The following is a 25,314-nucleotide window of genomic DNA, read 5'->3' as shown; positions in this document are numbered from 1 at the left end:
GAAGAATCTTGATAGAAATCATGGTTTGGGATGTGAACAATGGAGGGGTAAAAGTAATGATCCAATGTATCATCCAATAATGGAGCCAGAAGACAGAGCAAACAATGCACGAAAGGATTGGACATCCATGAAATTGTGCAGTGACGAGTTTGTTTTAGGGGTTATTCAGCAACAGTTTGATTTGCAACTAAAAATTAGGTCTGACAAGGTTAGTAGCGAAACAAATGTTGTCATTCTATGCTTTTATTCTCGTGAATAATTCAAGAAATCTGATTTTACAAATATTATGAACCGTTTCTCTTCAGCATTTAGGGTAGAAATTTGAGAATTTAGTCATTATGCATGGAAGGTGATTTGTAAATGTTGGTGTCAGTTGATATTCTCCTTAGGGTTGCCAGCTTAGGGCAGATACCAGGGAACACAAGCAATCAAAAATGACATGACTATGAATTGAACTTCAAGTTGTGAACTTATTTTCTTTTTGCACAGACAGGAATAAGCAGAGTCCAATTATAGAGTTCCCGCCTAATTTTATGTGAGAATAGCCTTCTCTTTCGAAAAAATAAAAATAAAAAATAAAAAAAGAAGGAAATTTCTGGGTAACCTCATGATTATATTATAATATCATAAGGAGATTTTTTCATTACTTGTGTGTAAGCATTCTTTATTAAGTAGTCAATTGAATCTAATTTCATTTGCATATATATATATAGGAAATGGTAGTCTCACCTAACAGTTGTTTTCGGATCTTGTTAGATGATTATGATACTTGGGTTGACTTGTGAATTTGTATATAATTCATGTTCAATTAATTAATCGATCAGGAAGAATGCTTGCATTTATGACATATAAAGCTTCAATTTTCAACAGTGTGATTATTGGATATGTGACTGTTTCTACATGCAATGTGTAGATATTGTTGAAGATTCATTTCATTAATGTTCAAAAAAAAAAAAAAAAAAAAAAAGGGTCTAGTTATGGGGAGCAGTGCCACGAAAGAATTGATTGAATGAAACATTTGGTAAGCCCAAGGCTAGATCTAACATTATTACGTGGCTTATAACGAGTCATTGATCACGAGGGTTAACTAAACTTAATCTAAAATAAAATTTTCTTAACCTAAGTTTCAGTCTAAACCCAATTAAAAAATTATTAGATGATCCAAAATCAATAAATTTTGGCCAATTATAAATTGTCTAGAAAGAATTTTAATTTTAATTGACCGAAATCACATAGTCTTAAACAATCTAATAATTAATTTTTAAAATAAAATTGATGTCGAAATCCAATAAACAATCAAAGCTGAAGCTGAAGCTTAAGCTTCAAGTTATTTTAAATTTTAATTCCATTTAGACTTTGAATTGATGATTTGGATTTATGTTTGGACTGAGCTCTCATTAATGTTCGTTAAGTATTACTGTATTAATAATAATATCTGTGGAATTTAATTAGACTTGGTTTGTTCTAAACGGTACTCTTAAATATGCTTAAATGAGTTAAATCCAAGTTAATTGAGATAAAATGTTTTGATGTAAACCCAACTGACAAAAACAAAAGTTGATTCAATCCCATTCATAGACCCAGTCCACTAATTCAAATAAATTAAGCTGTGTGCGCCGGCGAAAAGAAAGAGTAAACCTCGTGGCCTTTCCGTCAATAATCCAAAATGACAGGTTGATTTGGTCAACTAACACATATTTCTTCCAAATTCCAAAAGTCACCCCCAAACAATTCCGTCCAAAACACTTCTCTCTTTCTCTCTCTAAATCTACTTTTTGTCGTTACGACAAGTTTGCCTTCGTTAAGAGGTTAGTCCGCCAACTTCGGACCTTCGTAAGTATTAACAAGGTTTCTCTCCTTGTAATGTCCTAAATTTTACCCTCTGCACTTTGTTCTATTTTTGTCTCAATTCTTCTGATTTTCCAAAGATAGAACATATACTTAGCCGAATCCTAACATGTCGCGTTCAAAATCAAGGTACTATCTCTTTTTACTCATATTTATTGTATTGTATTTAGATTCAGATATATATACATATAAATTATCTGTATTGTATACTATTTTTGGTTTTTGATTTCTTGGGTCATTTTATTTAGGGATTTCATGCATTTCTTTTGATGGGTTTTACTGTATCATGCTTATACACACACACATATATATAGCTTACATATTATAGAACAATCAATCACCCTAATATCATATGTTTGGCATTGGATTTGATCATATGTGTGTGTATATAGCACATGTTGACCCTAGTGTTATGTGTTTGGGCCGTTTGGCATTGGATTTGATTATATATGTGTTTATATAGCATATACATATATTGTATGACCATCAATCACCCTAATATTTATGTGTTTGGCATTGGATTTGATTATATATATGTGTAGCTTATATATATATATATATATAAACCATCAAACACCTTAATACCACAAATTTGGCATTGAATTTGTGTGATTTACGTGTTTTATAGATCTGGTTATATCGAAATTGGACAAAAGAGCCACGTTTCTGCTCTTTCTAGGACAATCTCTGCAACAAAATTATGCAGAGGGGACGCTTTGGTCTCACAGATTGACACCAAAGCGATTCAATCTCTCCAACGAAAGCCCTTCAACGTTGTCAATTTATCTGAGGTATAAAACTAATTTTTCTGTAGATATGTTTTTTGATTTATATATTAATAGGATTGGGTTTTGGTGTAATATATATGATGATGTTGATGGGGTTTTGTGTAATTCGGTGTAGAATCGGATTGTTAAGATGCAACTGCAAATGGGTGAGCTTGAGGATGAGCTGAAGCGATTGAAGGAGCAACTGGTTGCAGCGGAAGAAGAAAGAGATCGAGCAAACGATGAGCTTCGAGAGATGAAGATTGTGGCTCAGGAGGCTAATATGAGGCTAAGTGAGGCATTGTCGTCTAGGAAGGTGGAGGAGGTAATTTCCGAGCTTAATACTGTGAAACAATCATTGTCTAATTCAAAACTTGAATTGGAGGACAAAGAAAAGATTGTCGAGTCTTTGAAACTAGAACTCGAAAAGGCAAAACAGTTTGAGCTCAATCAGGAAGAGAGAGACGAAGAGTCTTTAGATTGGTTGAATGAGGAATTGAGTAATGTTAAAGCCTCCAATACTCGTTTGGCTGATTTAGTGTCAGAAAGTGAGAAAAGGATTCGGGAACTCGAGGGTGAAGCAGAGAGAGGAAAGCAATCAGAGTCCAAAATGTTTGATACAGTGGTCTCCCAAACAAAAGAGCTTGAGCAAACCAAGATTGAACTTGAAGAATCCAAGCTTGAAATTGCTTCTCTTCGCGATAAGTTGGATCATTTGGGAATTACCTCTGGGCATAGTAGTAAAGATCTTAGTGGATATCACATGGAGGAAGATTTTGAAGGTCTGAAATCCGAGCTCTTATTGCCAAAAGAGAATCTGGCAAGTGCCGAGGAGGATGAGGAAGTTGCTTCTCTGAAGGCCAATAGTCCACTTGAGGAGACAGATTTGCTTAAGAATGAATTGAAGTTGGCACTTGAAGCAGAAGAGAGAAACAAGAAGGCTATGGACGATCTAGCGTCAGCACTGAAAGAAGTCGCGACAGAAGCCAATCAAGCGAAGGAGGAACTCAGCTCAACCCAAGTGGAGCTAGAGCATTTAAAAGAGGAGGCAGAGCAATTGAAGGTGTTGGTAAGGAACACTGAGGATAGGTATCAAAAGCTTTTGGAGGAAGCAAAGATAGAAGTAGAGCGGTATGAGAACACTGTGGAGAGACTGAGATTAGAAGCTGAGGAATCAACTTTGGCATGGAATGATAAAGAAAAGTGCTTTGTCAGTTGTATAAAAAAAGCTGAAGAGGAAAGGACTTCTACACAACAGGAGAACATTAGACTGGTTGAATCCCTAAAAGCAGCTGAAAACATGACTAGGACATCCAAGGAAGAAAATCACAAACTGAGGGACATACTTAAGCAGGCTCTCAATGAAGCTAATGTTGCAAAAGAAGCCGCTGCCATTGCTAGGTCTGAAAATTCCCATCTCAAGGATAGCATAACTGAAAAGGACGAGGCTTTGGATTTTTTTACCCGAGAAAACGAACGCCTCAGGATCGATGATGCTGCAGCTCATGCAAGCATCAAGGAGTTGAAGCGGTTGCTTTCAACAAAGTTAAAGACGGAGGATATGGATAGAGGAGGGAGATTTAAGTCACCACTCTCAGTGGTTGAAGAGCGTATAGAGGGCAAAAACAGGCATAGAACAGCTTTCAGTTTTGATCTACATGAGCTGAAAATTCTGAATGAACATGAAGATGTATTTAAGGAGATTGTATACGAGGACCCTGAAAAGGCCGAGGCACTTAAGGGCTCAATATTTGATAATAACGTAGATACACCAAAATCAGAGCCCCGAACACCAAAACCAGTGTCCCATCACCGAAGAAAGTCTTCGTTCATGGATGATGGAGAATCAACAAATTCAGAAGATCTTGGTCATCTAGATGAGACTCATTCTGATGATGCAGAAAATCATGGGTCACAGAGAAAAATGAGAGCAATGTTACGAAGATTCGGAGATCTTCTTGTAAAAAAGAAAAGTTCCCATAAAAAGGAACCATCCATTGAATAAGCCCTTTTATTTACCTAGATTTACATAGTTTTTTAGTTAATGCTAGAATTACTTATGTAGTTCCTTGTGTAACAATAATTACGAGTCTGTAAATTACATTTGAATATGGTCCATGTCATTTTATGTGATAAAGTTTATGAATGAAATTACTTCTGAGAGTATTGCATTACTGGCGGATCTTGTTTATGTTGCCTTCTCTTCTGAGGAAAATATTTACTGCAAGCTTCCTATGATTGCTGTGGAGTTTTTGCTTCTGTGATGCTATTAGATTCTGATTTTTTTTTTCGTAAGACACGACAATTGATCTTCCTACTCCCGTAGGGTGTTTCAACTTCCAACCTATATTTCATCGGTTTTGCCTGAGAAATTTGCATGTTGAAGTAGCATTAGTGTATGCTTGTAAAGAAATGCTCTCCCGAATTTTCATTGCTATTGTTGGTGAGATTCAATTCGGATTGGTGGCCTAATAATATAACCACCCTCGGCATTTGTAGTTATAATTTTATCTGGTTTTAACAGTTTGTGGATGTCATATGGTGCAAAGCTTCAATCTCCATTCAAGAAGAAAAATAAATAAATAAAAATAGACTACTGCCTGAATCTTGACTGTTCTCTGATTTCTTATATTAATCACAATTCCAAACATTAAATGGACAAATTACAGCAAGTTGTTAGTAAGACACAACATAATGTCATTCAGGATGCCTTTTACCCCCAATTTCATATTTGGTACAACTTGAATAACAGGATAAAACTGGTAGTATATTATTTGGATATCCAGATTGCACTACGAGGTGGCTGGATAGGTGAGAAAAATAGCAAATATAGATATAAGCACAACCATGAAGAATACGTAGTAGTAGTTGAATAAAGATATCATTACCAAAATATAATTAGAGTTCCAAAAGTTCAATCTTTCAGCACCTATAAATATAAATCTTCATCTTTCAACACTATACGAAAGAGATTATTAATCACAACTTTCAGTACAAGACTCAGAGTTGACACTTTTAAATTAATGACTTACAAGACCTGAAATATCAAGAACTATCAATATAAGCAGTTGGGAATTGAGGAATGCCCTTAATCTGTAAAGAATTAGATGCAGAAACTGACTTGGGGCATAATAGGAAACTATTATATAAAAACATAATTTTTGTGAAAAAGTAAAATTTCATTGTGTTTTATGTCAGAAATGTTTTGGAGAAAATACATACGATGAAACTTATTTTTTTAAAAACCCTCTCTTTGTGTCCATCCAAACTCTCAACAGAATTAAATAAAAAAAACAATTCATTACTCCACCTAACCAAACGAAGCTAAGTGAATTCTCAAGACAACTTTTGATCTTTCCACTAACCACCCCACGGTGTTGACAAGGCACACTATTATTTGATGGCTGGGATACGTATAACAAATACCAATTTAAAAAGAGAATGAAAATTGTGGTCGGTGTGATGAAATAAATATAAAATATTTCCCGCTATTTTTTTATTGAGAAAACTATACATAAATAAAGTTAGGCGTTTTAAATAACAAAATAATCTTTTTTAAAAGTTTATTTTTTAAATTGACTGAATTGAATAAAATAATTACAAATGCATTAAAAAAAAATTGTTAAAGTCCAAAATACTTTTTAAGTTCTTATTCCAAAATATCAAAATATCCATCTTTAAATCGTATAATCAAAATACCAAAAAAAAATTAAAAAAAACAATTCCAAGATGTTGTAATGCAATGGATTTTTGACATCAAGCACTCGTACTATGATTTCTTCGGATTTTCTTTATTTTCATGGCTTCCTTAAGGACTCTCTGGCCATACCCGATTAGGTCAAGTGGTCTAATCAAAACTCCCCATTTTGTTCAAAAATTATATAATATTAATTAATTTATTTTTTAAAAAGAATTAAACATTCTAAAAACGGGTTAGCCATGTCTTGAATCAATCTCTCTCACTCAAGCATTAAAATCAATCAACCATCACCTCCGCTAGACTAAATTGATTGATATTCTATCTGCTAAAGGAGAAAATTGCACAGACAAAATGACAGTAGTGGGTTGTTTTTCATACAAACACATCCAATAACACGTACTACTAATAAACATAGTAATAGGTGGAAGTTGTTGTGCCGGGGACTTTGAGGATGGATTTGAGTACCGCCGCAGCGGTGGAAGTTGTTGTGCCGGGGACTTTGAGGATGGATTTGAGTACTGCCGCAGCGGCGGTTGAGGTGATCGTGGATGAGGGTTTGCGATAGGAATGTACTAGTCAATTTATTCGTATTTGCTTGTTCAAACTATGTGATGACACTATAGGCAGGTGCGAGACACTGTCAAGTTACTATACTGGCGAGTTACGGATGCACAATTCCGCATTGTCTGGATAAAGAAAATGTAAAGTGCTTATATGTAGGTGACTAGGTGTCACTCCAATTGGTATGACAACAGGGGCGGGTTTGGGCAAGTGTACCCTTCCCAGCCCCGCAGCCGTTTAAAAATCCCGCCCCCATCCTCGCCCAAAATGGGAGAAACTTTCTGTCCCGTAACCGTTTAACATTTTTACCCATGTGGGTACCCGTCCCGCCCCTTTTAAGACCATAATTTATTTATTGTTGAAATAGATTTGTTTTGTTTTTTTTTTCATCTTCAATTCTTTACTATTGCAACTTTCCTTTTAATCAAATTCATTTGTTACTTTAATATTGTTATTTGGGGTACTTAATATATAATGGTAAATATATATACTAATGAAATAAGAGTTCTTATGTAATTTGCCTATCTAAATGGAGTGGGGCAGGACAGTGCGGGGCAACCTCCCCCCGCCCCTACACCAAACCCGCCTGAATTTTTATTATATCAAACCATTCCTGCCCAAATAAACAAAACGAACCCCCAAAACTGCCAAAAAGGGGACAGGGCGGGTAATCGTGGGGACGAGTTTAATTACCATCCCTAGGTATGAGGCCTTTTGGAATCAAGCCCAAGAGTAAAAACATGTGAGCTCAGGCTTAAAGTGGATAATATCATACCATATGGGTTACTACACTGCATACCGGCGAGCTACACTACATACCTTGGGTAAGGGAAATGTGATGGTAAGGAAAAGGTGAAGTGCTTATATGTAGGTATGTCGAGTAAATTCATGCTGGCTCAAGTTCAAAACGGATAATATCATACTATGTGATAGAGTGGGTTACAAACGAAATCTCAACTATCAATAATTATTGATGTATTTTTTATTATTTTATTTTAATTTAATAAATTAAAAAATGAACTTTTAAAATAAATGATTTTGTTATTTAAGTACTCTTAAAAGCATCCGGATAGAAAAAGTTGAGTATATGGACTTTCACAATTTTTAACGACGTACTAGGCATAAAGTAAAAGGACAGACGTGATGTGTGAAAAGTGGAGGCTCAAATTAGTGGGCCTCACTTGTGGTAATTTACTCAATTGTCCACAGTTGAACAATCAGGTAGATAATATTAATATCTATTGCCAGTACAATATTTTAGTCTCCTTTGTAGTGTTTTTGGTCACTTTTTGTAGGCATCAGCATCAACCATACCATTTGTATATACATTACTCAAATAAATAATAATAAAATAATAAGTAGGTAATGGGAAAATAATGTACCACGCCATAAATCACACTTGATTAAAAAAAATAATAATAAAATAAAATAAAATACCACGTCCACGTCTAACACTACTTATATGTAATTTTTTCATTTTTATTTTTGTTAACTCCGTCATAATAGTAGAAAGCTTTTTTTTTTCTTTTTCCAAGTCAAAGCAAATAAATTATTAAGCAAACAAAAGTTATGGTAAAATCACATTAACTTGCGTTCTATCTTAAGAAAAAAATTTAGGTTGTCAAATTCAAAAGGGACAATATTATCATATTTCTATCAATGTAAGATTCACTTTTTATAAATTCAGACAAATTCCATTCATGTCAAATGTCAATCCCATTAACATTTTTTTAATGTCTCGTCCTTTCAATAAATTAATTATATGATCGATGTAATTAATTTCCAACTTGCATAGTTGATAATATAAAAATAGAAAAAATTACTTGTTAATCTTGCTTTTACCTAACAAGTTTCCTAGTGCTTTTTATAAATAAAAAAAAAATTCAACAAAGTCCTACAACTAATTCTTTTTAATTATATTATAGATATTGCTCACCTGGGTATGCCCCTTGTAATCTGTAAATTCTTTTCAATTATATTATATCATCTTGCTTACATAGGGAAAAAAATAATAAGAAAAGAAAAAGAAAATAAAAGAAAAATATGTTGCCGAACTAGTTTTCTCCAAACAATTCTGCTAAAAAATTGATTGAAAACAAATAATTTAAGGGGAAAAAAAAAGCTTTATTTCAAATTCACGTTATATTTCATATATTAGGATAATTTGGTAATTTTTCAGATAACATTGTCTCAAATGTATAGTGATTTATTTTTGATTCTTGAGATTGTATTTTTTAAAAAAGAAATATGAAGTACAATGTTCAAAAATAATGAAGATAGTTTAATTATTATTCATAAATGTAATGCACGTGGGTCGTTACAAACTGAATCTCAACTATCAATAATTATTGATGTATTTTTTATTATTTTATTTTAATTTAATAAATTAAAAAATAAACTTTTAAAATAAATAATTTTGTTATTTAAGTACTCTTAAAAGCATCCGGGTAGAAAAAGTTGAGTATATGGACTTTCACAATTTTTAACGACGTACCAGGCATAAAGTAAAAGGACAGACGGGATGGGTGAAAAGTGAAGGCTCAAATTAGTGGGCCTCACTTGTAATAATTTACTCAATTGTCCACAGTTGAACAAACAGGTAGATAATATTAATATCTATTGCTAGTATAATATTTTAGTCTCCTTTGTGGTGTTTTTGGTCACTTTTTGTAGGCATCAACATCAACCGTACCATTTGTATATACATTACTCAAATAAATAATAATAAAATAATAAGTAGGTAATGGGAAAATAATGTACCACGCCATAAATCATACTTGATTAAAAAAAAAAAAAAAAAAAAAAAAGAATACCACGTCCACGTCTAACACCACTTATATGTAATTTTTTCATTTTTATTTTTGTTAACTCCGTGATAATAGTAGAAAGCTTTTTTTTCTTTTTCGAAGTCAAAACAAATAAATTATTAAGCAAACAAAAGTTATGGTAATATCACATTAATTTGCGTTCTATCTTAAGAAAAAAATTTAGGTTGTCAAATTCAAAAGGGACAATATTATCATATTTCTATCAATGTAAGATTCACTTTTTATAAATTCAGACAAATTCCATTCATGTCAAATGTCAATCCCATTAACATTTTTAAATGTCATATCCTTTCAATAAATTAATTATATGATTGATGTAATTAATTTCCAACTTGCATAGTTGATAATATAAAAATAGAAAAAATTACTTGTTAATCTTACTTTTACCTAACAAGTTTCCTAGTGCTTTTTATATATATATAAAAAAATTACTTGTTAATCTTACTTTTACCTAACAAGTTTCCTAGTGCTTTTTATATATATAAAAAAAATTACTTGTTAATCTTACTTTTTATATAACAAGTTTCCTAGTGCTTTTTTTTTTATTTAGAAATTTAACTAATATGAATTTTAATATTTTTTAATTAATTTTGTACTGAATGAATTATCAAATTATTAAATCTACAACTCTACATGAATGTAATGGTTTACTTTTTATAAGTTTAATGAAAAAATTAAATTAATAATGTTATAAAAAAAAAAAAAATTCTTCAATTTTTTATTGAGACATTTATTTTAAAACAATTAAAAATAAAAAGTTAAATATATATTTTAAAATGAAGGAAATAATAAAAAATAATTGACATCTAAATAGATTATAAAAACCAATAGATATAATTGAGGAACAATATCGTTCTATTCTATCTATGCGGTGCGCAGCAATTTTCACATGTGAACATCACAATACTATATCCGATTAAACTTTCGATCACGTGTGTACACCTGATTGTAATTAAACACAACGAGTCCCACGTGGGTTCTTATAAAATGGGCACTCAAATAAAGCCCATTGATTATTTTAAGCTTTTAAAATGAACTAACTCTAATTTCTCTTATTACAAACTTGAGTCAATAATTGTATTAATTAAATATAGAGTTGTAATTCACATTATTATTATTTTACATTTCCCAATTTAGATCATGATTCACCTTATGGTTTAATATGAGATGTATGGATGAAAATTTCACTTTTTTTAAAGTTCAATACATGTTTTGTATCGTTTAATTGATACTGATTATATTCAAATTTCATTATACCCTTATCGATATTGATTTTGTCCAGAAAAAAAAAAAAAATTATCGATATTGATACAGTGATGGTAACAGATCATGCTAATCATTTCAGACCTCAAATCGAAATCACACAAGAGCCGCGTGGGTCCCACAGGACGCACATATCAATTAAACCTTATGCTCCACCCAAGTAATACGTGGCACGTGGTTAATAGGCACCGCGTTTTTGTACAATCTATGGGAGCACACTCTAAACCCCTCCTTTGCCTTTATTTATAGCTTCCTCTGCTCGTTGCCGAATCAAAACATTTCCAAATACAGAGAGAAACAAAGTTTCTAGAGAGAGAAAATGTCATCTGTAATGAAGTTTTCTTCTCAGGAAGGCGGTCATGAAGAGGGCAACGAACGCCTAGATCTCCTCCACGTATCTGATCCAACGGTCAAGAATCTCTCACTTCCATCCGACACTTTCCTGAAAGCTGCCATCTCTCTCAAGAACCAGGTATGTGTCGATTTTCTAGCTCAGTGTGGCGGTGGTGTAGGTTAAGTTCGTATCACTATCACCCCCGGAGCGCGTTAACTAAAGCATGTCGCTTCTTTCTTTTCTGTCCGATATCAGGGAGTACAAGTAACGTGGGAGGGAGGGTGTGAGGGACATAGCAGTAATTGCACGGACCCAACTGTATACACGGGTTTGCTCGGGACAGCTTTCACCTGCTTGCGGTCGTACGAGGCTACCGGTAGTCACCAGGACCTGCTAGTGTGCGCCGATATCGTCGACACGTGTGCTTCCGTCGCACGTGCCTCCTCAAGGTTCTTATGTTTTACTGTTAACAATGTTCATCTGCTGGTGTTTGTGTTCCTCACTTTTCAGAGTAAAATTGGAGATGTTGTGCACTGCACTATAATACACCAAGCTTGGTGCACTCAACACAATTAAATCGAGTTTAACACAGGAAATTCTTCCAGATTTAACTTGTTGAAAATAAATTTAATTCCGTTATTTCAAAATTTATGAAACCAGTTCAAAAACTCTTTTACAAAATTATAAAACTGTAAATTATATACTAAGAAAACTGGATCAAGCATGTCCATACTCACTAACCTATCCTCAAAAAATTTCGTAGAATAACGCTGGCAATGAGTATTAATTTAGCTTCTATTGTATGATTTTAGTTAAATTATGAAATTCATGTGAAATGATAAGGACAAATCTGATATTTTATTTTGATTTTTGTTGATATAAATAGATTTGTGAGTTCCTTTGAGTCTTTGACTCATGTTGAACAAAAACTGACTAATTAAACATATTTACTAAATTCTTAATTTCATATGGAAATTGAGATATCCAGTTGGTAGGTTGGTCCAGATTGGTCCCCTAATCACTTTCTCATCAAATAGTGGACCTTGATTTTGTGGATTGAAATTGATTATGATGTTAAATCAAATAAGTGGAACATTCATGTCACACATCTCGGACGTGTTATGTGATTTTACATTTGTAGAAAAAATCACGTTCAGTGACAAATAAGTCTTCGTAATAGATTGATTTTTAATTTTTTAATTTTTTAATTTTTTTTTTTCCAAAAAAAAAGAGAATATGCTATGACATATATGTTGACTCTTGAGAGATGGGCGGGATATTGATGAGGTTAGTAACAGAGATGTTTTGGTTTAACCTAACACCCAGGCATGTGACTTTCCTGTGCGGTAGAGGAGGGGTTTACGCCCTTGGTGCCGTGGCTGCAAATTACATTGGGGACCATGCAAAACGAGACTTGTTTTTGGATCATTTCCGCGAGGTACTACTCATATGTGTATATTTATTGCGGTTTAGAAATTTCATCTCAGTTTTATATCATATATATATATGTTCAGCAAGTGACATATAGGTGGATGGGTGTTGGTGTAGTTATGGACGGACCTAGAAAATTATTGGAGGAGGCAATAATGAATTTTTTTATAATTTTAGGAGAGTAATGGTAATATTTTATAGGTATATAATTGAAAAAAACAAATTAATAAGGAGTATATTACTAAAAAAAATTGGAGGGGTTAAGGACGGATTCAGAAAATAATGTGAGGGGGGGGGGCAATAATAAATTTTTTATATTATTTCAGGGGGCAATGGTAATATTTTATGGGCATATGCTTGAAAAAAGTATATTAATAAGGGTATTTTACTAAATAAAAAATTCGTGGGGGCTAGGTCCGTTCCTAGGGGCAACTGTAGGTCCGCGTGTGGTGTTAAGGTTGCTTTATTGTAACAGGAATTTATGAATTTGAAATAGATAACAACTTTTTCAACTGTGTACATCAGATCTACAGAAATCGACATACCTTAAAAAAATATTTTCTTGGACCACAGTGTGTTAATACCATCTTGAAATATCTGTGGATTTATTTATCTCCCAATCAATTGAGTAAAAGAATTGGAAAATATCTGATAAGCTTTGTTTATCTATCATACACACTCATGCGACAAAAAATTGTCAATTTGGTCATTTTTGGTTGTACACGAAACCCACATGGACACCTGCTCTAGTTGTTTGGCATAAAAATCTTTATAACTGGCTGAGCTTGTTATGTTCTGATCTATTGATTTTGACCTATCCTATTGAAGTTGCTGTCAAAGTTTATATGCGAATCCTCCATATTTAAAAAATAATAATAAAAATAAAATATAAAAAAATCGATTTCATGGTTTATACCATAAAAGACTTATGATACGCATAAGAAAAATTATCATCAGATTTATTGAGGCTGATTTCAAAGGGTGATGCTAGTTGACTAAATTTGAATTCATTCATTGAAAATTTAGGTAACATAAATAGATGGAGTGGTTAAATTTGTGAATAGGCCTTGTATCAATTGATTCTGTTCAGTGTGATGAAAGTGAGAATAGTTTGAAAACTTTTAATGGAAAGTATCAATTTTCTTTTTTCTTTTTTTGTTTTAATTTGTAAAATGGCAAATTCAAATATTTACACAGGAAGTTAGCTCATGATATCTGCAATGTCAATGCATTTTCTAAAAACACAAAGAAAAATTAGCTACGTGCATGTAGATTCATCACGACGTGGAAAACTCACAACCCTAGCCCACATGCATTCTGGTATTAATGTAGACATTGTCATGATTATTATTTCTTGAGGTTTCTTATACCATTTTTCGATTGATCCTTTATTTATTTTTTTTAAGTGGATGCATGATTTTGCGATCAAAGACACTTTCAAATAAGAAAAAAGATTATGAGAATCTACTTGTCGCTTTACAGCATGTGGTCGGTGGTCCTAAACCTTATCTTCTTTTATGGTGGAATCTTGTCATTTTAGTATGTTTGAATGTGCATACAATTAATGAACAAATTATGGAGTTGTGTAATGTGGAGGACAACGACCTTAGTCACATAATTCGTGTAGCAGGGGATCGTTTTGGGATTTGAATTTGCGAATCTAGAGCGAATTCAGCGAAAATTCGCAAATTCAATTTTTGGAATTGGTGAATTGAAGTTTCGAGAACGAGAATTCAAAACAAATCCCTTCAATAGCATAAGATTCCCTCAATTATCCATTCAATGGTTGTAACTGTGCATTCCACTTCCTTTCCCTTAATTATTCATCATACGTACGTGCATTCCACTTCCCTTACTAGAGACATTCCCTAGATTTTTTATATGTAAATGAATACAAAAATAAATTCTATACAAGGTAAACCGGTTCATCTAACTATTTGGCAACTTTTTGTTTTAGTATAAAAATTCGCTAAGTTATATATAATTCTAAATAGATTATCAAAAGGTAATTTCTACGTACTACTAATTTTAAGAATACAGAGAAAATAATTTTTAATAAAGTGATATAATTTGAAAAGTATAAATGCATAATATATATATATATATATACAATATGTATATATATATATGTGTGTGTGTGTATATATATATATATATATATAATATGTAGACGCTCCGGCTCTCAAATATTTTAGATTTTGGCGCTCTCGCACTCCTGCTCCTGCTTTATGTGACTTAGACAATGATAGATCGATGTTGTTAAGCAACAAATTAAATTTGTGCAGTGTTACTGCAGATTTAGAAAATGAAACAGTCGTGCCATATTGTGGGAAGCATATGCCAACACAAGAGTCTTTTACCCCACGAAGCAAACCCCACAAGATGGTTGATGAATTGGTCACTAGTGGGATATTAGGAAATTGTCTGACATTCAAGATAAGAGTTGTTTGCTCCATTATTGTGATTGGTGGGGACTAATATGCCTGGCTTTAGCTTTCCGGAGACATCACCAGCTGTTGGATCGCTTGTCATTATCATTATCGAATTTCCTTTGTTTGTGTACAACATTTTTTGAATTTTTTTTTATCAAACTGTAAGTTCGATCTAGCTATACATTTCTCTCAGCTGGATGGATTAAGCATGTCTCAAGTGTTGCTTAAACTAATTTGACTTCTTGGGACTGAACATTACATTATTATTATTTTAATTATCAACTATTTCCTTCTCTTTGCACTTCCAAAGTCAATCCTAAGCGATGGTTTGTTTTCGGGATCAAAATTGGCTGAGGGAAGCCGGAAGAAAAATACCTCCATGATTTTCAGAACTTTGGCATGAACTCGAAGCATACAAATACTTAGCATTTTTAAATATCATGTTTTACCAATACTAGAAAGAGCCAAATTGAAGTTCATTGGGAGCTTTACACATAATGGTGCGTTGGGTTGTGCATTTTTATCCATAAGTAAACTATATCTATTGAAACTGTTATCGCACTGAAAATCTTCGGTTAGTACTATGATAATTTTGTGTTTATTCCTGACCACTGCAGTCGATGTTATGAATATAGTAATGGCCGTGTCTAATATTTGTCTAATTCATCATTCACAGGTGGCACAAGAGAGAGCCCTCCCAATTGGACCCGAGGAAGGTGGTTTTGGAATGTCATATGATCTTCTTTATGGGCGAGCTGGGTTTTTATGGGCTGCTTTGTTCATAAACGAGCACCTTGGGCCAGATACATTGCCGTCTGGCTTTCTTATGCCAGTTGTTGAAGCCGTCTTAGCCGGGGGCAGAGCAGGGACATCTGATAACACGGCTTGCCCACTGATGTATAGATGGCACGGGACGAGGTACTGGGGTGCAGCACATGGTCTTGCAGGGATTTTGCATGTGTTACTTCATTTCCCACTCTCCCCAGAGGATTCTGAGGATGTTAAGGGTACTTTGAGATACATGATGAGTAATAGGTTCCCTCATAGTGGAAATTACCCCTCGAGCGAAGGGAACCCAAGGGACAAGCTGGTGCAGTGGTCTCACGGGGCGACAGGCATGGCAATTACACTTTGCAAGGCGTCGCAGGTTAGTAGCTCTGAGCTCTGAGTTTATTTGAACTATTGAAAAGAAAAAATGAGAAAAAGAAAAAGAAAGGAATTTGGGTGTTAGAATTCTGCTTATGATCAGAAAAGACTATACGAACGATAATCTAGTGGAAGGTTCAAAGATGAAAATCAAGCGGAATTAGCTCTTTACAAGAGAGAGTTTCAGAAACTTTTTTAATGTGACATAATTATAATCTGAAATATCATGAATTTTACGTGTAAGTTATTTATTTATTTTGGACAGATTTACAGGTAATATGAATACTTTCAATTTTCTAATAATCCCCATAATTATATATTGGTTGCTTCAGATGTTCCATTTTATGAATGCATTCTCATCTTTGTTTGGTAACGGAATGATGTAGTGTATAGGTTACCTGATGTAATTACAGACTAATACTCTGCTGAAATTTTAACATAATAACAGAATGTATAAATGTACTACTGCAATGTTTGGTAGCATGGAATTAGAATGAGAGAAAAATTAATTTGAACTTTAAAGTAACTTTTCTCCAATTCGAATTTCAAGACATCAATTCCATGCTACCGAACATAGTAGTCATGTAGTACATAATAGCTTTAGGTGTATGTGTTGCTAAATTAAATCCATAATTACAGACCAAATGAGATTTATACTTTGACATTTGCAGGTGTTTCCGACTGATAGGGAATTTCGCAATGCTGCCATAGAAGCAGGGGAAGTTGTGTGGAAGAGTGGGTTGGTAAAAAAGGTGGGACTCGCGGATGGTGTTGCAGGCAATGCTTACGCCTTCCTTTCCCTCTTTCGGCTAACAGGAGAGAGCATATACTTGGATAGAGCCAATGCATTCGCGAGCTTCCTGTATCACAATGCAAGAAAGCTAGTGACCGTGGGACACTTGCGGGAGGCTGACCAAGACTATTCCCTTTTCCAAGGCCTTGCCGGAACAGCTTGCCTCTGGTTCGATCTGCTTGCACCAGAGCGCTCAAGGTTTCCCGGGTATGAACTTTAGGCTCAGTCGAGTCGAGGGAGGTTGAGAGTGCTGGAGCCTTAGGTTGACAATGAAAGAAATTGTAGTATGTCTCTAAAATAGAAGATAACTCGGACTTGTATATGACCAGATGTATGTTTTAAACAAAGCGCTGTAAAATATATCAGATGCATTATTAATATATGAATGTTCTGGCTAGGTTATTGTGGCCAGTCAACAAATTATATGGTTGTGTTCAAGTTGGGTTATTCTATCATTGTGTTGATATGGGAAGAAATATACTACCAAATAGTAGTCTGAAATCATGCTGTTCCGACTCATTACTACAAGTCATTCAACCAATTAAATGTGTGAGTTTTATTGAACTTTATAATTGAAAGACTTGTTGTGATTGAGCCGAAGATTCGAATTCATTGTTATCAAGGTCTGGAATCATGATTCACTAGAGAAGTAAATGGTCAATATTAAATCATACGAGCTACATTCCATTCTGTGGTTCGCGTGTATGGTCTGACGTTGAGGTGTAATTAAGTTTTGGGTCGACGTTTGAAGGAAGCAAGTGTGAGCCCAAGCAAGAAAAATAGTGCAAGCTCGTTGGCAGTAGAAAAATATGATGAATTCTGAGTTGTTTTGTGTAAAACAGTCAATTGAGAGGTCTGGTTTTGACTTTGAAATCTTTAATTTTTAATTTTTAATTTTTATTTTGAAAAAGCATTGACCCAAAGAAGCACATCCCTTCAACAACCAAAGTTTTGTATTTTCGCTTTGACCTAAAGCAGATGCAATGTTTTAGCTTTAAAGTGTTAGAAACTTGTTTAATATCATTTATTTATTGTAAGATTTTTAAAAATAAAGCATGAAAATGTATTTGGTTAAAAGATTTTTTTTTTAACAATGTTTTTGCTATAACATGAAAGCAACCAAAAACATCGATCTTTTACTTTCAGTTTTGTCCTTTTTTTTATTACGAACGTATCGATATTATTTAAAGAACAATCAACGTTACCAAACTTTGGTGCATTTGTTTCACTACAATACACTAACAAAAATAAAATTGAAATTAAACACGTGTTTCATTATTTAAAGATAATTTTTTGTTATTCTGATTATTATTATTATTATAATTTTTTGAGGTGAAGCAAACTGGCAGGATAACACTCGAACTCTCAACATGGTCTAGAGAGGAGAGATCATACAATTGGAGTAGTGTCCCGATAGTCATTTCACACTCAACAATAACAAGTGCTTGGTTGCTATGCTGCCGAACTTTATTAAAAGCCAATTGTCTTATTGACGTCTGTAGGACTTCAACTGAGACACGAGATGGCCAAGGTACACACGCTGTCGTGAGCATCTGGTTTGATACCTAAACCTTTCCATGCAAAGCCAAGGAAATTGGAATCACAGTGACTAAATCCAGAAAGATTAATTTACACGTGTCATTCTGAAAGACGTCGAATCACAGTGGACTATAAATATGTAAAGAAAAAAAGTTTTAAAATATTATATTAGCTTTTTACCTTTTATGTTTAAAATTTAAAATGGACAAATGGCATTATATCACTGTGACAACAATAGTATGAGGAGGTGAAGGCAAGTACTTTTTACTTATTTATTATTGTTATTATTCCCTCAGTCTCATATTAAATATCTATATTTAGTTTTTATAACTTTTATAATTAATGTATTATTCCATTTTAAAACTATCAATTTGTTTTTTTTTTTTGTTTGTATATATATATATATATATATATTATTAAGTTTAAATTTTTTAAAAAATATAAAGAATAATAATAAAAAGATGACATTTATTTACTTTGATTTTTCTAAGAGAATAATTAATTTGAAATATCTAAAAATGAAATAGTGAACTTGAAAGAAAGATAGTATTATTTTTTAAGTTAAAGTAAATAGGTATTGTTCACAGTATATCCTGTCAAATTGTGAGTCACGATTTCACAAACACAATATCTAAACGAAGGTAGCAACAAACATATTTTTCTCGAGACAAAAAATAATATATGTTACCCACTTATTTGAAAAAAAAAACTGCTTTCGATCTCTCGAAATTGACATATTTTGAAGTATTGATTATAAATTTGTACTCCCTGTATATATCTAGAACGTCACATAAATAGAATAATGTTAAAAAAATTAATGCACTTCATTACTATTGCAACTCGAGCAGGTCGGAGAGATTGAATGCTTGAGGCTCACTCGAAATATAAAATTAGATTGAACCTAACTCTAACTTTACCTTTTAATTTAACTAACCAATCAGAGTTTAATTCATTCTTAAATTTTTAAACTTGAATTTATATTTAGATTTCAAGTAAAAAAGTTAAATTAATTCGGGATTACTCATATAATTAATCTCCACAATAAAATTTTAATGTGATATTGAATTAGTTTTAAATTAAATAAAAAAATGAAAAACAAGTTCTACCCTAATTAAGTTTGGATTAAGTTTTTCAACCCCGACCCAACTCTACTTATAAAAATGATCGTACAAGCCAATGAAAAATCAGGATTCGACTTAAATTGAATCGGGATTGCCCAACCCAAATTACATTCCAACTTACTTGTTCAGAAGTTTTTTTTAATTATTGTCCCTCCTTTCACCTCCAATGTGCCCTAACAAAAACATGATTTTGTTATTGGTCTAGTGCACTAAAAATATCTGTTGTACATTAAAAATATGTTATGCAATGTTTGGTAGTAAAATGCACTTCACTTTTTCTTTTTCTTTTTTAATTTTTTAATATCACCAGGCAAAAAAAATCTTGACCTTCAAAATTCAAATCATAAGGGAACAATTTTAGTGTTACATAAGTTAAGCTTTTTCTTCTTTTATTTCCCTAATTTTTTATTTTTTATTTTTTATTTTTTATTTTTTTTATGAATTGAATTAGGAACAGGTTGTGTTTAATGTTTTCGTTTTTTTCTCAGGTTCAATGTTTATCACCTTGCCACGATATAATGTTGTACAGTATGAAAAAAAAAAAAAAAAAAAAAAAAAAATGTTGTACAGTATTATTGTGTATATACAGGACAATAATTTTTGAATGACAGCATCCCAATCATATCTGGGCCCACCATCGAATTGCTTACCTTCATTGTCACCGTCCACGTCAATTTTCCTGACGAACCCTTCCCCTCGGGAACAGCAAATATTTCTCAACCTTCCTTCCACCACTAAATTCATGTACCCAACTTCGACTCAGAACAATCTGTACTATACTCGCCTTTATATCTCGACACCTATACATATTGGTCATTTTACCAAAATAGCCCCAGAGTTGAGCACTCTTTGGTTTGCACTGGCGTGTACGTTTTATAAACGTACCCTAGGACGTATTAATTAGGGATGCCACGTCGGACGCAACTTGTTTCGTTTTTCACAAACTTATAACCTCTAAAATTGGGACACGTGTGACCGTGCTGCTCTCTCATTCATTGCTTGTATATAATGAACAGGTCGAGCAAAGACCTGGACAAGTGATTAATCAGAGAGATTTACATCTCCTCCTCCTTTGTTAGCACTATGGAGATGCCTAACAATTTGAAGTAGACATACATAGAATGAGGATATAGATATACATATATATGTATATATATATAGAGAGAGAGACAATTTGTTAAGTAGTCATATATGTTTGAAAGAAAGCTGATTACAAAATGGAACGTTACGAGATTCTGAAAGATATAGGGTCTGGGAACTTCGGTGTGGCCAAGCTGGTTAGAGAGAGATTTACTGGTGAGCTGTATGCTGTCAAGTATATTGAGAGAGGCCAGAAGGTCTGCTTCATCTTTCTCTCTCTCGCACACACATGCAAACACACTCTGTTTATTTGTTTGTACGCTTAACTGGGGAACGTAGTGTCATTTTTATGTGGGTTTTGCAGATAGATGAGCATGTGCAGAGGGAGATCATGAACCACAGATCCTTGAAGCACCCCAATATCGTTAGATTTAAGGAGGTATTTGACTAATTCACCTATTTGTAACGGTCATATTTCCTTCTTCATATTGGCTTCTCTTTTTATTTATTTATTTTGATAATTCATATGGGCATGTTTTGTTAAAGAGGTCAATATATCTAAAGAAGGTTTGTAGGATTTTATTTTATTTTTATTAATTGGGGTTTTGCCCAATTTGAAAGAGCATTCAAGAGTACGATGATATATATTTCAACTAATATATATATATATATATATATATATATATTTATAGCTCCATTTGTTTTGAGTCCTTCCTCTTCTTTCATCTGTGCACCGAAGATATAATTGGTGTATTTAATTGTGTCTACCATAAGAGTGGAAAAAATAGTTTTTAAGTTTAGAACTTATAATAAATGAAAATAATTTTCACATATCAATTCAAAGTATAATTTGTGTTCTTTTGGTTGTGGGGGATAATGGGCTTTATGGGTTAGATTCTGTGAATCAGATACCTAACTGCAAGTTGAAGATGAACTGTTTTGCAGGTCTTGCTTTATGGAGTACTATAATGACACTGAAAAGTATATGGTAAAAGCTATTCCGACTTTAATTTGTTCAATGCTAAGCTATTCCTACCTTAATTGGTTCAATGTTTCGAATTTAATTTCTTCACCAGTGTGGTCATGTAAAAGTTTCTCTTCCTCTCACATAAACATTCAATAACCTATTTTGTGGTTAATTTGGGTAAAACTTAAATTACTAGAAAGAAGAAAGGGGAAAAAAAAAAAAAAAATTTGCACCAGTCATGTCACTAGAGTTCATAAAACTGTGAAACCATGGTTAATTGTTGTTCTTTGTTCTGCAACAAGTAATAGTAAATCCTTTCATAATTGGTTCAATTTCTAATACTCTGCTTATGGCGGGAACAGGGTACTCTCTCGCATTTGCTTCCATAAAAGTTGAAATTTTAAAGCGCTTTTGCCGTGCAGGTCCTGCTAACACCAACTCATCTAGCCATAGTAATGGAATATGCTGCAGGAGGAGAACTTTTTGAGAGAATATGCAATGCTGGTAGATTCAGTGAGGACGAGGTAAATTAAAGTGGACAAATGATATACGCAAATATTACTTTGCCAATTGTATAGACCATTAACTCTTTCAATAGTTTAGAAATCATTTGATTGGATTTCGAAAAACATATGAATTGTTTTTTTCAATTGATGGTGTTCTTTGCTAAATGCTTCCTTATCTGTTCGTGTGTTTTTCAGGCGCGGTTTTTCTTTCAACAACTAATATCAGGGGTCAGTTACTGCCATTCAATGGTACTATTCTCAATTCATTTTTGATTTGTAATGGTTCACTCCTTTGTGTGTGTATATATATATATATATGCACTTTAGGCTAGTGTATTGAGCTGAATGTAAGATGTCCAATTTGTTGCAGCAAATTTGCCATAGAGATCTCAAGCTGGAAAATACACTCTTAGATGGGAGCTCAGCACCGCGTCTTAAAATATGTGACTTTGGATATTCCAAGGCAATGAACTTACAAAATTCTTCGAAACTCAATACAGCTTTATCTGCATTCAGATTTCAGATACTAACTGTTGAACTTCAATTTTTTTCAGTCATCTGTGCTGCATTCTCAACCCAAATCTACTGTGGGAACTCCGGCCTATATCGCACCAGAGGTCTTATCAAGAAAAGAATATGATGGGAAGGTAATATTCATAACCAATGTAGAACTTGAATCGATTTTTCGGCATTATTTATTTTATTTATTTTTCTTTTTCTTGTCACCTGTTATTAAATCCAATGTTAGAACCTAGTTTGGTCACCTAATATTCGTAACCAATAAGTTATCCTTGTGATCTATAGATTGCAGATGTTTGGTCTTGTGGGGTAACCCTATATGTGATGCTGGTTGGTGCTTATCCCTTTGAAGATCCTGATGATCCGAGAAACTTCAGGAAAACAATTAATGTAAGTTATAAGTAACACCAATTTAAAAATACTTACTGACTTGTTCATATTTTACCTTCTGTTGTTATTTATAACATAACACAAATGGTTTATGGCAGCGGATACTTAGTGTCCAATACTCAATTCCAGATTACGTCCGAGTTTCCATGGAGTGTAGACATCTTTTATCTCGTATATTTGTAGCCAACCCCGAAAAGGTCATTTGCGTTCTAACTTTTACATTTCTGTGCATTTTTCTAAATCGTTGTTATGTTGTATTCATTTGAATTATATTTTCTATGTAGAGAGTAACAATACCGGAAATTAAAAAGCACCCTTGGTTCTTGAAGAACATGCCGATAGAGTTCATGGAAGGAGAGGAAGCTAGCTTAGAAAGTACTGAATCAGATAAGCCATCTCAAAGTATTGAAGAAGTGTTGGCTATCATCCAAGAGGCTCGAAATTCTGCAGGGGGCGCCAAAGTTGGCGGGCTTTTTCTTGGAGGAAGCATGGATCTAGATGACATTGATGATGCCGATATAGATGATGATATAGAGACAAGCGGAGATTTTGTGTGCGCTCTGTGAGTGCTTTGTTCGTATCATGCTAAAAATGTAATTCGGGATAGAAAGCTAAGCTAAGCTAAGGGAATCAAATTATCTGTTCATTAGATAATATGTCGTTTGAAACCAGGGCTTTGTTGTTTCTCACTTGTGTACTATGTAAAATTGTCAATAAAACTACTTTTCTAAATGGAAGTTGGATAATCTTGTTATATATTGTATTAAAGCATGTGTTGACAATCGCCATTAATTATAATTCTATAAATTGATACGAAGTGTGGATCAATGTGTTTATATATAATAGGTTGATGTTTGATATATATATATATTATAATATAATATTACACAAAGTAACACAAAAGTGTTCTATCATCTTGATTAAAAAAAGTTGGACCATTAGTACAAGAGATATTTGTTATAAGGTAGGCAATTAAAAACTCCTTGGTGTATGGAATGTATGTGTATTAATAAAGAGAATCCAATAGAAAGTCACTTTGTTGGAGATATTTGATTGATGGGTTCATTTAGATATGTTGTTGATGCCATAGAAAATGATCTGCTACTTACTGGTGTGACATAATATTTGGCCGTTTGCTACTAGTGTCGTTTCCTACAATTAATTATCATACGTTTATAATAAAAACCAAAGATTAGATTAAAATTTTTGAAAAAATAATCTGGAACTTATTGGAGAGATGTGTAGTTTAATCTGAGATATTATACTGATACTAACTGAGTAAACAAATGGTTTTGGGTGATTCTATCCAAGCAGATGAGGCAAAGCCATCAACAATATAGCTAGAGACCTATGCTACACAATGCACAGTGATGTACTGATGTGGACATGAGCTTTATCCAACCAAGATTCTAATATGAAAATATCCAACCAAGTTATATACACCATGTTATTAGAGAAAACTATATATATATATATATATATATATATATATATATATAGTTTTCTCTAATAACATATATATATATATATATATATATTGTAGTTTATTATTAGAAAACTTGTGCCTGTTTCTCTCACTAAGCCACCCCAATAGTGATTGATCCAAGATAATTAACCTACATTGCCTTTACTTTGTATCCATCCAAGGTATATGTTTATAGCTTAAGTTAACAAACATGACAAATCCCTAAATGGAGGTCATACCATGTATGGATCTTGGGGTATGAATTATGAACATGAATATGATCCATCTACCTTAAGGGGTAAAAGAGTTCTTAGAAATAGGGCTGTGTTTGGCGGTATGGAATTGAAGTCTTGAAATTAAAATTGATTGAATCGGAGAAAATTTTAGTTCAATTTTATAAGTTGTTTTTCTCCAATTCCAAAGTTCCAATTCCATCACGCAAACATAGCCTTGGAATTTATGAATCGTAACATTAAAGTATGAACCAAAAACATAACAAATTGGTGGATGGGACCATTTTATTATCAATTTTAAGATAAGTTTATCATAAATAGTGACTACATACATGTTGAGATAAGTATGCATTCTCATTTTGATTAATTTATTATTTTAGAATTATGTTTT

At 33.1% G+C, this 25,314-nt stretch overlaps 3 protein-coding genes across 5 annotated transcripts; all 3 read left to right on the top strand.

The window, feature by feature from the left end:
* The first annotated feature begins 142 nt into the window (after positions 1 to 142).
* LOC132285021 (putative WEB family protein At1g65010, chloroplastic) lies at positions 143 to 4,897 on the top strand. Of its 2 annotated transcripts, none has more exons than XM_059787180.1 (3): positions 143 to 208; positions 2,477 to 2,639; positions 2,752 to 4,897. In XM_059787180.1, the coding sequence occupies exon 3, from the start codon at positions 2,767 to 2,769 to the stop codon at positions 4,618 to 4,620; it is 1,854 nt and encodes a 617-aa protein (XP_059643163.1). In that variant the 5' UTR covers positions 143 to 208; positions 2,477 to 2,639; positions 2,752 to 2,766; the 3' UTR covers positions 4,621 to 4,897. The 2 variants fall into 2 exon arrangements, with proteins under 2 accessions (XP_059643163.1, XP_059643162.1); XM_059787179.1 differs by lacking the exon at positions 143 to 208 and adding an exon at positions 1,797 to 1,977.
* Positions 4,898 to 11,181: 6,284 nt separating this feature from the next.
* Positions 11,182 to 17,526, top strand: LOC132282658 (lanC-like protein GCL1). The gene is made up of 5 exons (XM_059784396.1): positions 11,182 to 11,439; positions 11,557 to 11,750; positions 12,628 to 12,739; positions 15,841 to 16,311; positions 16,982 to 17,526. Exons 1-5 carry the CDS (start codon positions 11,287 to 11,289, stop codon positions 17,321 to 17,323), a joined length of 1,272 nt encoding a protein of 423 aa, XP_059640379.1. The 5' UTR covers positions 11,182 to 11,286; the 3' UTR covers positions 17,324 to 17,526.
* A 3,263-nt stretch (positions 17,527 to 20,789) lies between these two features.
* On the top strand, positions 20,790 to 23,979 carry LOC132283615 (serine/threonine-protein kinase SAPK2). 2 transcript variants are annotated; one of them, XM_059785600.1, is made up of 9 exons: positions 20,790 to 21,100; positions 21,208 to 21,282; positions 22,233 to 22,334; positions 22,512 to 22,565; positions 22,687 to 22,779; positions 22,871 to 22,963; positions 23,121 to 23,225; positions 23,324 to 23,422; positions 23,510 to 23,979. In XM_059785600.1, the coding sequence occupies exons 1-9, from the start codon at positions 20,981 to 20,983 to the stop codon at positions 23,789 to 23,791; spliced, it is 1,023 nt and encodes a 340-aa protein (XP_059641583.1). In that variant the 5' UTR covers positions 20,790 to 20,980; the 3' UTR covers positions 23,792 to 23,979. The 2 variants fall into 2 exon arrangements, with proteins under 2 accessions (XP_059641583.1, XP_059641584.1); XM_059785601.1 differs by lacking the exon at positions 20,790 to 21,100 and adding an exon at positions 21,789 to 21,831.
* Positions 23,980 to 25,314: the final 1,335 nt, after the last annotated feature.

The sequence above is a fragment of the Cornus florida genome, unplaced genomic scaffold, assembly GCF_030987335.1.
Source record: "Cornus florida cultivar Cherokee Brave unplaced genomic scaffold, ASM3098733v1 CherokeeBrave_3.0.0_Hap2_Chr11, whole genome shotgun sequence".
Taxonomy (NCBI): domain Eukaryota; kingdom Viridiplantae; phylum Streptophyta; class Magnoliopsida; order Cornales; family Cornaceae; genus Cornus; species Cornus florida.
This window is presented reverse-complemented; position numbering and strand designations above follow the sequence as displayed.

Excerpts from the sequence above, each read along its gene's own strand:
- LOC132282658 (XM_059784396.1), top strand. The coding sequence starts at position 11,287 with ATGTCATCTGTAATGAAGTTTTCTTCTCAGGAAGGCGGTCATGAAGAG. Across the intron at positions 11,440-11,556 it reads CCATCTCTCTCAAGAACCAG|GGAGTACAAGTAACGTGGGA; the intron begins GTATGTGTCGAT and ends GTCCGATATCAG. Across the intron at positions 11,751-12,627 it reads GTCGCACGTGCCTCCTCAAG|GCATGTGACTTTCCTGTGCG; the intron begins GTTCTTATGTTT and ends CCTAACACCCAG.
- LOC132285021 (XM_059787179.1), top strand. The coding sequence starts at position 1,958 with ATGTCGCGTTCAAAATCAAG. Across the intron at positions 1,978-2,476 it reads ATGTCGCGTTCAAAATCAAG|ATCTGGTTATATCGAAATTG; the intron begins GTACTATCTCTT and ends CGTGTTTTATAG. Across the intron at positions 2,640-2,751 it reads ACGTTGTCAATTTATCTGAG|AATCGGATTGTTAAGATGCA; the intron begins GTATAAAACTAA and ends AATTCGGTGTAG.
- LOC132283615 (XM_059785600.1), top strand. The coding sequence starts at position 20,981 with ATGGAACGTTACGAGATTCTGAAAGATATAGGGTCTGGGAACTTCGGT. Across the intron at positions 21,283-22,232 it reads ATATCGTTAGATTTAAGGAG|GTCCTGCTAACACCAACTCA; the intron begins GTATTTGACTAA and ends TTTGCCGTGCAG. Across the intron at positions 22,780-22,870 it reads GTGACTTTGGATATTCCAAG|TCATCTGTGCTGCATTCTCA; the intron begins GCAATGAACTTA and ends AATTTTTTTCAG.